Raw genomic sequence first — 12329 nt, forward strand, 5'->3', positions numbered from 1 at the left:
TTTTTTTTTTTTTTGTAAAACCTTACCTTTTGGCTGTAGTTTCGGCATCCGTTCTAATAAAGCTTTTTTCTGAGATTTGGTCAGCACTTCGTTCTTGCTTTTCTTGCTCTTGCTACCCTTTACAACCTCCCACGAACCCGCTGATGTAGCCATCTTTGATGGGGAAGATGTTTTGTTGATGAATGTTCACGCTACGTTTAACGTTTACCTTACGCTACTGACCTCGCGATACGGGCTGCAGAACAGACGGGCGACAGTGAACTATAGGCCGAGTGAGAGGGAGAGAAAGAGTATGAGAGGGGTAGTTTGAAAGTTGAAGTGGGAGATGGAAGATAGAGAGAAAGAGAGAGTGAGTGAGTATTAACAGGAGATGGAAGGAGGCAGCTATGTTAGGAGTAAGAATAAAGAAAGATAGATTAACAGATGGAGAGAGAGAGAGAAAGAAATATAGAGATGGCAAGTGGAAGTGAGAGCTAAGTTAAAAGTGGGAGAAGTGAAAGAGAAAAGTAAATGATAAACGATAAAGAAAGAGAGAGTATAAGGGGGAGAGGTGAAAGTAAGAGTTGCAGTCAGAGAGAAAGTTAGTAATAAAAAATGGAGAGTTAGTAAAAGAGAGAGAATAAAGAATGTGTTTATGTGGAAGAAGGGGAGTGGAAATGTGGGAGTGAGAGTGGAAGTGAGATTATGTGAGAGACATATATATTTTTGGACAAGGTGTGTATTACAAGGGAAAAGAGAGAGTGAGAGTGGAGGAGGGACCGGAAGTGAGAGATAAAGAAAGCTATTATTAGAGAGAATGAACGATGTGTGTGAGAAATAGACATTGAAAAAGAGAGGGAGAGCCGGGAATAAGGAAAAAGAGAGGGTATGATAGATTGGGAGGAAAAGTGACCGGCATTACTACAAAGCTAGAGAGAGAGAGAGAGAGTAAAAAGTTAGTATGAGTAGGGGTAAAAGTGAGAATTAGACTTAAACAAGGAGGGGGAAGTGGGTAACACTCGGGGAGAAGTTTTGTGACGTCACTCTATACAGTCGTGCTAGATACTGACCACGCGTCTTGTGTGATCTGCCGGCTTTGGCTTGTTCTTTGTGTTTGTACATGGATTGTGTGAGGGAGGGACACAGTTGGGATAGGATAATAATGGTGTGTTGATAAGTGATGTTAATTGAGAAGGAGTTGATGAAGAAAAAGTTTAGAGTGAGGAAGAAGAAATAAAAGAGAGTAGAGTAGTCGTGGTGGTGGTGGTGGATATGATGGAATAATTTTTTGTTGTTATTTCACTGTCTGCATCGTATCCTTGTAACGATAGCGATAAAGTTTCGTCATGTGTTAGTGTTTGTGTGTAGAAAAATAACTTACTTTGGTGTTAGTATGAACACGTCGTTATTTACTGTGAGCGGCTTCTCCTTCGTCGGCTGTCGACTTAGCAATCAAAATGATTTCCAACGGTACCGAATTGTATGATTGCTTACTAAAGGGAATGTCCAAACGTTTTTCGACCACATCGTAACACACCTTTCTCTTTCCTGTAAAATCTGCTAAACCAGGAGTTGCTACAATCCCTCCTCTGGCAATTATTTTATTTTACAACATGCTAAAGATTTATTTGTCTGTATCAGCTTCTGATGCTTTTCTCCCAATTTTCTGCTCTCTGCAATTCAGAAATCACTGTTCTTCTATTTCTTTGTAGTCTAATGCCGACCGGGTGGGGGACATCGTGGGTTTAAAAACGAACCCACATCCCATTTCCGCTTCATATGCAACTCCCGAGTGCCTCATATTTTAAGCAACAAAACCAAACAACAGTGAAGTGAGAGAGAGAGTATTAGCAGAGAATTGGGAAAGAAAAGAGACTGCAATGAAGGAAAAAGTGGGTAAAGTGACAATTATTGTTACAGAGATAGAGAGTGAAAAGTTGGGGGGGGGGGTAAAAAAAGTTAAGAACAAAGTAATTTTATTGTAATGAAGAAGCAAAAGAGTCAACGTTTCTGACCATGGTTTTTTGCCAAGATATATATAAAAAAAAGCAAAAAAAGATAAGAAACGAATGTTCTCAGTATTTCTTTTCATTCCATTTTGCCTTTCCAAGGTAACCATTAACTCGAGAATCAAGGCATGTTGTTTTGTATCAGCCAAAACCCATGGCATCAAGTGGACCATTGATATAGTCTTGTAATATGGCTTGGAAATGCCAAATACTTTATTTCTGATCTACCTGCACCTTCACGTCATTTGTCTTGAACTCTGGGTCTTCACTTTCCTCTTGCATTACTTTTTCTCTGGGAAACCAACCAAACAAGTGCTGTTAGAACATGCTCTGTTCCAGCCTTGACACAACTGACTACTGTGTTGACACACACCTGTCATTTATGATTGGTTAATGATGAAAGCACATTGCATGCTACTCTCGGGAGAAACCACGGCCTAGCTGGCTTAATTTTCCACAACATATTCTACAATAGCTTTCCTTTGCTTCCCATGCCACACACACACACACTGGTTCCCCAACCCCCACCACATTCGTCATTTGCTCTTCCTATACAATCTAGCAAACTTCTCTGGTCATAATATTTCACCAGCATTTGTGATTTCAATGAAATATCTGGTGGGGAAATATCTGGTATATATATATATATATATATATATACATAAGTCATCTAAATGTTCATAAGTCAGGAAAAAGATGCACTCCTATATCTGTCAATAGAGTGGGTTTATAATCCCAAGTGTACAGTAATATACATCCACCACGGATGATCATACTGATTGGTAATAGCAGCTGTGATGGATATATAATGTTGTAAACTTTGGATAATGTATATATATAAATACGTATATATTGTTTGTAGAAAATGTAACTCTGGGGAAGAAGCACACTCTAAGATGTAGAGCAGAGTATATTTTAGAAATGGGGGAGGCCAGTTTATAGGAAAGGCCTTTCTCTCTCCATGTTTTGGAGATGTCTTAGGCCAACAGGTTTTAGGGTCTGACGAAACGCCATAAAGCTAAACCCTTTATGGACGGGAAACCCAGAGTAATCCCATAAATTGGCCTTCTCCATTTAAAATATATATATATATATATATATATATGTAAACATAACACAAGCCATAGATTCTTCAAGATTAAATAGTAATTAATTCCAACATAGCTGTCCATTTAAAGAGAAGACACTTTAATGACCAGTGATCAAATATAAACTCATTAAGTTACCTATCATTATCTTCAGTTTGTTTTGCTGACAACTCACAGTCAATTGATTATTTCTAATTATCTAGTAACATAGAGCAAAGGTGGTGGAGTGGCAGAATCGTTAACGCATCGGACAAAATGCCTTGCAATATTTGCTCTGGATTAAAGGTGGTGAGCTGGCAGAATTGTCAGCATGTTTTGTATTTCGTCCGTCTTTATGTTCAAATTCTGTTAGGGTTTACATTACCTTTCAGGGTTGATAAAATAAGTACCAGTTACATACTGGGTCAATGTAATTAACTAACCCCCTTCCCATGAAACTGCTGTCCTTGTGCCAAAATTTGTAACCAATATTTGCTCTAGCTCTTATATCCAGAGTTCAAAGTTGATAAAACAAATACCAATAAATACCAATATTGGGACCAATCTCATCGAGTAATCACCTTCCCTCAAAACTTGTGGCCTTCTGCCGAAATTCACAGTAGAAGCAATACTTATTCTCGTTCATAATGTTCTAAATTAAAATCCTGCCAAGTTCAACTTTGCCTTTCATCCTTTTAGCGTCAACAAAATAAAGTACCAGTTAAATACTGGAGCTGATTTGATCAATTGGTGACCTGTGCCAACAAGCATGGAACAGCAGAGCTCCAAATTTTCACCCAATAGGAGAAGTGATTCACTGGGGTACCCTACCTTCACACCATTATTATCTCCTAACAATTAGCATCTGTTGTCCCCGTGATTGTAAGATTGTGGTTTTAATTCCTGGAGTAGGGGATGTGTTGTGTTCTAGAGGAAAACATTTATTTTATGCTGTTCGTCCACTCAACTGGGAAAAATGAGTAATTTTGGAATGGACTGGCGTCCCATCCAGAGGGGAAGTATATACGTCACAGAATCTAGGAAATTGGCCTTAGGCTCAGGGTGGACCTTTGATTGTTTTTTTTAACATCTCAACAGACACATATACATACAGACATCCTACCATTCTCCACAAAAAATGAGATAATTCTAGCCAAAATTAAGTTCATACCAAGGCAATGAAATAATTCTCCAACCTGCCGTATCACAAATATTCAAAAATTATCTAATTTTTGAAGTTACCTCCCTTGCTTGTTTTCCATTTTAGATTTTTGTCTGCTAAAGGCTCGGATAATCTCAGTCCATTGTAGTTTTTCAGCTCACTGTATTATATTTGTGAGCCCCTACCGTGTCTGTATTTAGTGTGCCAAAAGTTGCTCTGAAGCATTTTTCCCTTCAACCATATTATTTATATTCATCCAGTACCACCTGACTTGGCCCTCGTGCCAGTGGCACGTAAAAGCACCCACTACACTCTCGGAGTGGTTGGCGTTAGGAAGGGCATCCAGCTGTAGAAACTCTGCCAAATCAGATTGGAGCCTGGTGTAGCCACCTGGTCCACCAGTCCTCAGCCAAATCGTCCAACCCATGCTAGCATGGAAAGCGGACGTTAAACAACGATGACGATGATGATGATCATCAGCATCAACATCACTACATCCCACCAGTCTCTTTCTCTCTCTCTATCCATATATATTTTACTGTTTTATTTGTTTCAGTCATTTGACTGCGGCCAATTTTAAACACTCCTCAAGGGAAATTCACTTTCCTAACTGCTTTGGTAATCTCGGTGACTGAGCAATTTCAGCAGGATTGAATTTCTTCAGCTCCATACACTGTTCGACCATATTCGCCTTTTGCTCTACGTGGTGTAGTTTCTGATTAACTCATGTTGCCATACCAGCCACATTAAATATGCTAGTCCTGCAATGTATAAATATTTAGTCAAGAACAAGACATTCACTTCATCAGTTAAAACCTCATTCACAAAACTGCCACTCAAACATTATTACTTCACAGCAATCACCCCCTCCCCACACCACCACCACTGCTGCAGTGACCTTAACACCTTAACATAGACCGAATGTGTGTGTGTGTGTGTGTGTGTGTATCATTTCTATAATTAGAGAGAAAAACAAAAAGATCAGAGAAATATATGGACAGCTGTGTGACTAATAGGATAGCCTAAAGTAGGTGTTTGAAATGAAATGGGGAGAGGAGCACAAAGAAACTAGTTGAGTGAAAAAAAATAATAAACTTTCGAGTGTGTTTATAGATGTGTGTATGTGTGTGCGTGTGTGTGTGTGTGTGTGTGTAAATTCACCAACATCATATAATTCTCATAAAATTCTCTCTGGTAGGAATAAAACTTCTAAAACAGAGAAATTCAAAAGACAGCTTTGCTCCAGTGCTAGAATGCCTACTATGTCTACATGAGATGTGGGTTCATATCCCCTGGACAGCCTTCAACATTTCCTATAGAAATATTTACATGCTACAATTTACAGCTTTATGTGCTTTGAGATCCACTGTTCCAAGAAAGAATGATTTCATGTTCTCTCGATATAACATATACATACATACATACATACATACAATACCAAATGTGTACAGAAAATAGACTCCATCAACTGCTAGTGAAGTAAGCTAGAGGTAGTAGGTATTAATAGCAGAGATGGATGCTCCAAGAGTGTAGCTGTGAGAATAAGAATAGGCGGGGCTAAGTTCAGAGAGCTCCTACCTCTGCTGGCAACAAAGGGCCTCTCCCTCAGAGTGTATGATGCCTGTGTGTGAACAGCCATGCTACACAGCAATGAAACATGGGCTGTGAGAGCTGAGGACATGTCAGTATGCTTCACTGGATGTGCAACGCGACAGAGTGTAAACATCTTGAGAGAAAAGTTGGACAAAAAAGGCATCAGACAGCATGCAAGAGAGACGACTGTGCTGGTATGGTTATATGATGTGTATGGACAAGGGCAACTGTGTAAAGAAATGCCGATCTCTAACTCTGGGAGTAACCTGTGGTAGAGGCAGACCCAGGAAGACATGGGACTAGGTGTTGAAGCATGATCTTCAAACTTTGGGCCTCATGGAGGCAATGACCCTAACCCTAACCCTCACCAGTCCTCAGTCAAACCGTCCAACCCATGCCAGCATGGAAAGTGGATGTTAAATGACGATGATGATGATTATGATATATATATATATTTGTCCCACCCATGCGAGCAAGGAAGGCAGATGTTAAAGATGATGATGATGACATATATACATGTATAATATACATATGTTTGTATATATGTATACAGACACACAGTAGGCACACATGCATATATATGTGTGCATGTGCATATATGTACCTATATATAAATATATATATATACATTCAACTGAAACATTACAACCATATCTGATTATTCAAATGCCTAAATTCTGTGCTTGTACATATATTTACTTGATTGCTCACCTTTATCAATGGTTTCTGCCATTGTTTCGATGTGCCACTTTCTATCACTTATAAAGCTGTCGGCATCTTTGAAGACACAAGTACGCTAGTATAATATATTCCATGCTTAAAATAGATGTAATTTTTTTAGCAACATTTTTGTATATTTATCTGCATACATACAAAAGGCAAGAGTGAGGTGGTCCCCATTCCAGCAGCAGACAAATACATAGAATATCAGTTTGAAATTTAGGTACAAGGCTAGCAAGCACAGGGGAAAGGGTAAGTTGATTACATTGATCCCAGTAGTCAACTGGTACCTATTTTTATCGACCCCGAAAGGGGTGAAAAGCAAAGCTGACCTCAGCGGAATTTGGACTGAGAACATAAAAGATGAACAAAATGTCAGTAAGCATTTTGTCTGGCATGCTTACAATTCTTCCAGCTCCCTGCCTTCAAAATACAATAAAATATTGCTGTGTGTTTACTACACTGTTACAACAGTGATAAAATGCAGAGCTATGTATTCACAGTAATTAGTGCATGAATATATAAGTGTCGTTTGAAGACATCAGAAAGTCCTAATCTGTGAATGTTTGCTACACACTACACACTCACCTTATATATATATATATATATATATATATATATATATATATATTAATAGAAATGGTAAGACAACAAAAGAATGAATGAGACCTCGATATTATGTAAATAGAGGAATTTATCTGTAATATAATATGTGACCGAATAACTGTCACATATGTTACAGATATATATATATATATGAATTGTTAAAGAGATTCAAAGTCATACCGGTATCATCATTGCTGTTCACTGGCATTGAGTACTTCTTATAGCACCAGCATGCTAAAGATAACAGTCAAAATGACTCAAAACCACAGTTTTCATTTGTACACAAGGGTGAAATTGAGGGACCAAACGCAAATATATATATATCATTCAATCATTTTTATGCCCATTTTTCCATGCTAGCCTGTGTTAGCTTGTCTTAGTTTTGTCAATTGTATCTACACATCCAGTGGTAGTAGAATGTTACCTTTTTGGCAACAAAAGAAACAGTATTGTGATTGTCAGAAAGAGAACAATTTTTAACCCCTTCCCAAATAGTAATGAATGTAAAAGGAAGGATGCAGACCGGAAACAAACATGTACAGGAGATTGTGAGATGTGTTTATGTATGAAGTGCAATGTTGCATAGTAGCAAAGCATGGTTGCTGAATGTGGAGACTGCATGAATGCTGGGAAGAAATGGGAAGAAATAAAGCAAGTATGGATTGCTGAATGTATAATGTTAGTGTTCATGAACGATAGAGCACAGAGGAGCTGGGAGAAGAATTAGGTGTAAGCTAAATCAGATACGTAATGGCACTGATACGTAATGCAAAAGAAAGATGATATATCGGTAAAGAAGTAGTGAGTGGAAGAAGGAAACTATGGATGAGAAAGACCAAGGAAGACATAGGATGATGTAGTGAAAGCTGATCCTATAGTGATGGTGGAAATGAGTTTTAGCAGTTAGGGTCTGTGTAACTAAGATTACAAAGCTAGAAGTGAGGAGATAATGTGAATCCTCCACCTAACCTTGAGTAGCAAAATACGAAATCATCATTCCATCCCTGTGTACTCTACCCCATTTCCAACAATGTGATTCTTATGAAGGTGATGACAATTTGCAAGACAGAGTGATGAAGACCAGTTGAACCCACATGAATGGATAAACAAGCATTAAAATGAATACTCTCTCTCTCTCTCTCTCTCTCAATCGTGTGTGTCTGTGTGCGTGCGTGTGTATGTATGTATATTATTAATATATACTTTGCATGTACCACGTTCTTGCGTTGTTGTTTCCCCGCCCCTTGTTTTGGATTATATGTGTGTGGGTGGGTGTGTCTGTGTGTGAAAAGGTTGAATTATATTTCATCCTTTACTTTGGAGGGTTCTAAACGGCGATTTCTAACAAAGATTCTTCATAATTTGGTGGGAGCTTACTGGCGTAAGATTTTTGCGAATATAAAAATATTACATGTATATGGTGTGTTAGGAGAATTTATAGAAAGGTAACCCATAAAATCTCAACAAATGTTAAAAATGGAGAAGAGAAGATGTTAAAATTTGAAAGAATTTTAAAATTCATTAAAATTCTTTCAAATTTCAACATCTTTCCTCCATTTTTAACGTTTGTTGAGTTTTTATGGGATACCTTTCTATAAATTTTTATAAACCATATGTATACATACATACATACATACATACATACATATATATATATGCGCGCGCGATGTGTGCATGTAGAAGGAAAGAGAGAGAGTGAGTGGCGTTCCAGTTAGAATATTTGACGCACCAAAAATTATTTAGAGCGTCAAAAACCCAAATTTCTTTGGATGTGTTCGTAGATTACAATTCAGCAATAGAAAAATAAAATTAGAAATGGGTGGTGCATTTTTATCTCCCATCCCCACCCCGCCTTCGAAATTCTTTAAGTTTGACTATTTTTTTTTTTCGAAAACATTTCCAGATTTGTTTTCAAAAGTTATGCATATTTTTGAAGAATCTGAATCAATGATATTCAAGGCATAAATCTGAGGAAAATGTTCAAGAGAAAATCGAAACGGAAAAATTACGGATGGCGCCACCACCACCACCACGCCCAGTATATATTTCATTTTATTCCATCTTCTATTTGCAGAATTGTAATCCACGATGTTTAAAACATTCTCATTCAATAAGGTACAACTTTTAGTGAACCAGATAACTTGGACTCTTCTTTTGGAATGTCATACATACATACATACATACATGCATACACGTATGTACTATGTATGTATGTATGTAAAGTTATAATCGTATTTTGCATTCACATTAACTGAATATATTGGACATACACACCCCCCTCTGTGTGTGTGAGAGAAAGAGAGAGAGAAAGGGCATAATGTCATAAAAAGTAATAAAAAGACAATAAAAAATGTTAAAAACAAGTAGAAATATATATATATTAAAACATATCTGTATACATTATATACCAATATATTATATATATCCGTTAGTGATGTCTTTTAAATTTAAATATAAATACGTGGGTGCTTTTATATATATATATATATATATATATATATATATATATATATATATATATATAAACAGATCAATATATTGATCTTTCATCTTTCATCATGTCAATCAGTTGAATCGTTGTATGTATCATTGATGGGAAATTGTGCTGAGATGGGAGAAGGCAATTAAGGTGTGGCTCTGTGTATTAATATGTTAAATATAGTTACAGACAGAGCATGTGATTACGATTATTGTTAGGGAAATTCATAGCTATTTGTGCGTGATGTGTTGTCTTTGCATATTGTGTGATTGCTAAGTATCAAAATTGAGTGTTAGACAGGTCTTGTAAATACTTGTTGAATATATATGGACAGTAATCTCTGTCTAAATTTGTATATCTGTATGTGTACATTAAGTGTCCTTATAAACCTATAAACACTTGACTTCACAAGTATGTATGTATGTTTGAGTATGGATACAAAAATGCATGCACGAAAACATCACAAAATAAAGCTACGTCAATCAACTCTCTTATTAATTTTTGACAGTATGATCATCACAGACATCACCATATTTTGGGGAACAAAAATGTTTTACCCTTAATTTAAGTAAAATTAAAAGAAATAATTAAACAACATACACACGCACACACCCTGTCTCACACACATGCATACACACATTTTCTCTTAATATAACAAGCCGTGTAGAAGCTCCACTTGGTCCCAAGCAGAGGTGACAGCGTATATACATGAACCCGGGTCCTGTGAAGATCCTTGTGCTAAGATGAGGCCATGAGCTAATAAATAGCAGACAAGTAAGTCCGATTCATGTACAGCTATTAATGTGTCGCTGCGCACTTGCAGTAGTCTGTAGGTTGTACCGTCCATAGTCACTGAACTTACTGGATGAGAAGAAGTCCTGGGAAAACACTTATAAAGAGTCCCAATTTCTTTCGGAGTCAATTCCAACAGTTCTCCGAAATGAGAAAGAAGTTGTCCTTCCAAGTCGAATACGGCGACATTTTTAATTTTTTTAGATTCTTTTAAGATTTGCACGATTTTTGCCGACCAAGACATGCTCTTTTCGTTCACAATGAATCAAGGTGGTTGCGGCTTTTACGAAGATTTTTTTTTTTTTCACAATAATTCACATAAAATATTTTGTTCCGTTTCTGTTAACCAGTTGCCCCTTTATTTCTTAAATGCGTTTTTTCTTATTATTTCTTTCGTTTCTTAATTGCAATCCTTTTTCTTTCTCAAATATACATTCAGTTATTTTTCAATTGGATTTCCTCGTTTTCTCCTTCTCTTTACGCTCCATCTCAAGCTGTTTAAAGTATGCAATCTTATAGAGGCTGACGGGTGTATATTCATATATATCACTTTGTGGTCTCTTTGTTAAAATTTATTTTCTTGGAATTATAGAGAACAACTTGCTTGTTCTATCGCATCAAGCACTTCTCAGTTATATATATATATATATATATAAAAACACTAATTAATACAATTATAGAACGTTAGATTTTAATATATATATAACGTAATGTGCTTACTGTTTCCTCATCGATGTTATTTTTTCTCTTCTTATCAAAAACATGTTCGATAAATTCGAAATGTCATACAGAAAAGCTTTGCGTAATCAGAAATAATAATTTGCAATGTCGAGGAATCTACGTGCTATGTTTGTTTATATTTGTTTTCAAACTGAGTAAAAGAGGGGTGATGGGACCAATTACGAGTCCCAAAACATCTTTCTTAGCCGAGTTTAAACGACATGACTTCTGGAGTGTTATAATAAGGGGAGGGTGGGAAGACGGTAAAAGTTCAGGATGAGAAAGTCAGAGAAAGGCAAAGTGAGGGAGAGGAAGTAAGAAAGAGTGAGTTTATAAAAAGATCGTCGTCAGAAGTGAGAGAGAGAGGGGGATAAATTAATGGGGTAACAGAGTGAGAAGTGTTAGAGAGGAGGAGTTAAAAATGAAGAGAAAGAGGTGTAAGAGGTAAAAAGAAATAGTCTGGATTGAAAGTGTGTAGTTGAGGGTGAACGAGTGACTTGTTAAGGAGAAAAAGTGAAAGGCGAAGCTAAGGAAGAGAAAGAAAAAAGTGAAGAAGTGCGAGAATGAGAGAAGGGTGCAATGTGAAAGAGAGAGAGAGTAAAACACTGAATAGAGGGTAAAGTGGAGGCGAACAAAAGAATGTTATAAGTTGGGTCGAGAGAGAAAGAGGAAGAACAAATAAGAAATCTGAGAGAGAAGGAATAAAACTGAAGGAAGAGAGAGAGAGAGAGGGGGCGAAGCAAATAATCTCTTTGGTTTAGAAGAGAAAAAGAGGGCAAAAGTGAGAGAAAGGGAAAAGAATGTGGTAAAACGGGAATGGGAGGAAGGCAATTGTATGAGAGGAGTTTTAGAGGTGCAGCTTGAAGAAAGAGGGGGAGTCGAAAAGTTCCGTGTTTTTCAACAAGTTCACAATGAGTAAGGTTTTCTTGTGTAACGAGTTGAAGCGGAGTTGTGTGTGTGTCTGTGTGTCTAAGGGAAAGAATAGCGAAGAAAGGGATCTAGGCGTTGGCATCGAGGGGAAGTAATTCCCACAACATTGTCAAAGGGTTTATATTAGGATAGCAGTTGCGTGATTTGGGTTTTTTGATTTATTTATTTATTTATATTTTGTTTTGTTTTTAAAAGTACTGGAAACAGACAATAATCGGTGTTACGTGCGGTTATCTAACTCAGTCATGCAGGACTTTCAGGCACGCTTAACG

General features: G+C 37.1%; 2 protein-coding genes across 3 annotated transcripts in view; one reads left to right on the forward strand and one right to left on the reverse strand.

The window, feature by feature from the left end:
* Positions 1-12329, reverse strand: part of LOC106880386 (transmembrane protein 214-A) — a 36713-nt gene that overhangs the window by 20472 nt on the left and 3912 nt on the right. The window contains exon 1 of one of the 2 annotated variants that reach the window (XM_014930293.2): positions 27-409. The exons of the other annotated variant lie outside the window; for it this stretch is intronic. Coding sequence (XP_014785779.1) covers positions 27-153 — 127 coding nt within the window. The 5' untranslated portion in view covers positions 154-409. Of the gene's footprint in view, positions 1-26; positions 410-12329 lie in introns of those variants that run through there. 2 annotated transcript variants of the gene reach the window in all.
* Positions 9860-12329, forward strand: part of LOC106880382 (elongator complex protein 3) — a 30899-nt gene continuing 28429 nt past the window's right edge. Inside the window, exon 1 of the mRNA XM_014930286.2 lies at positions 9860-10389. The gene's annotated coding sequence lies outside the window, so the exon portion shown is untranslated. The remainder of the gene's footprint in view (positions 10390-12329) is intronic.

The sequence above is a fragment of the Octopus bimaculoides genome, chromosome 19 (assembly GCF_001194135.2).
Source record: "Octopus bimaculoides isolate UCB-OBI-ISO-001 chromosome 19, ASM119413v2, whole genome shotgun sequence".
Lineage (NCBI taxonomy): Eukaryota > Metazoa > Mollusca > Cephalopoda > Octopoda > Octopodidae > Octopus > Octopus bimaculoides.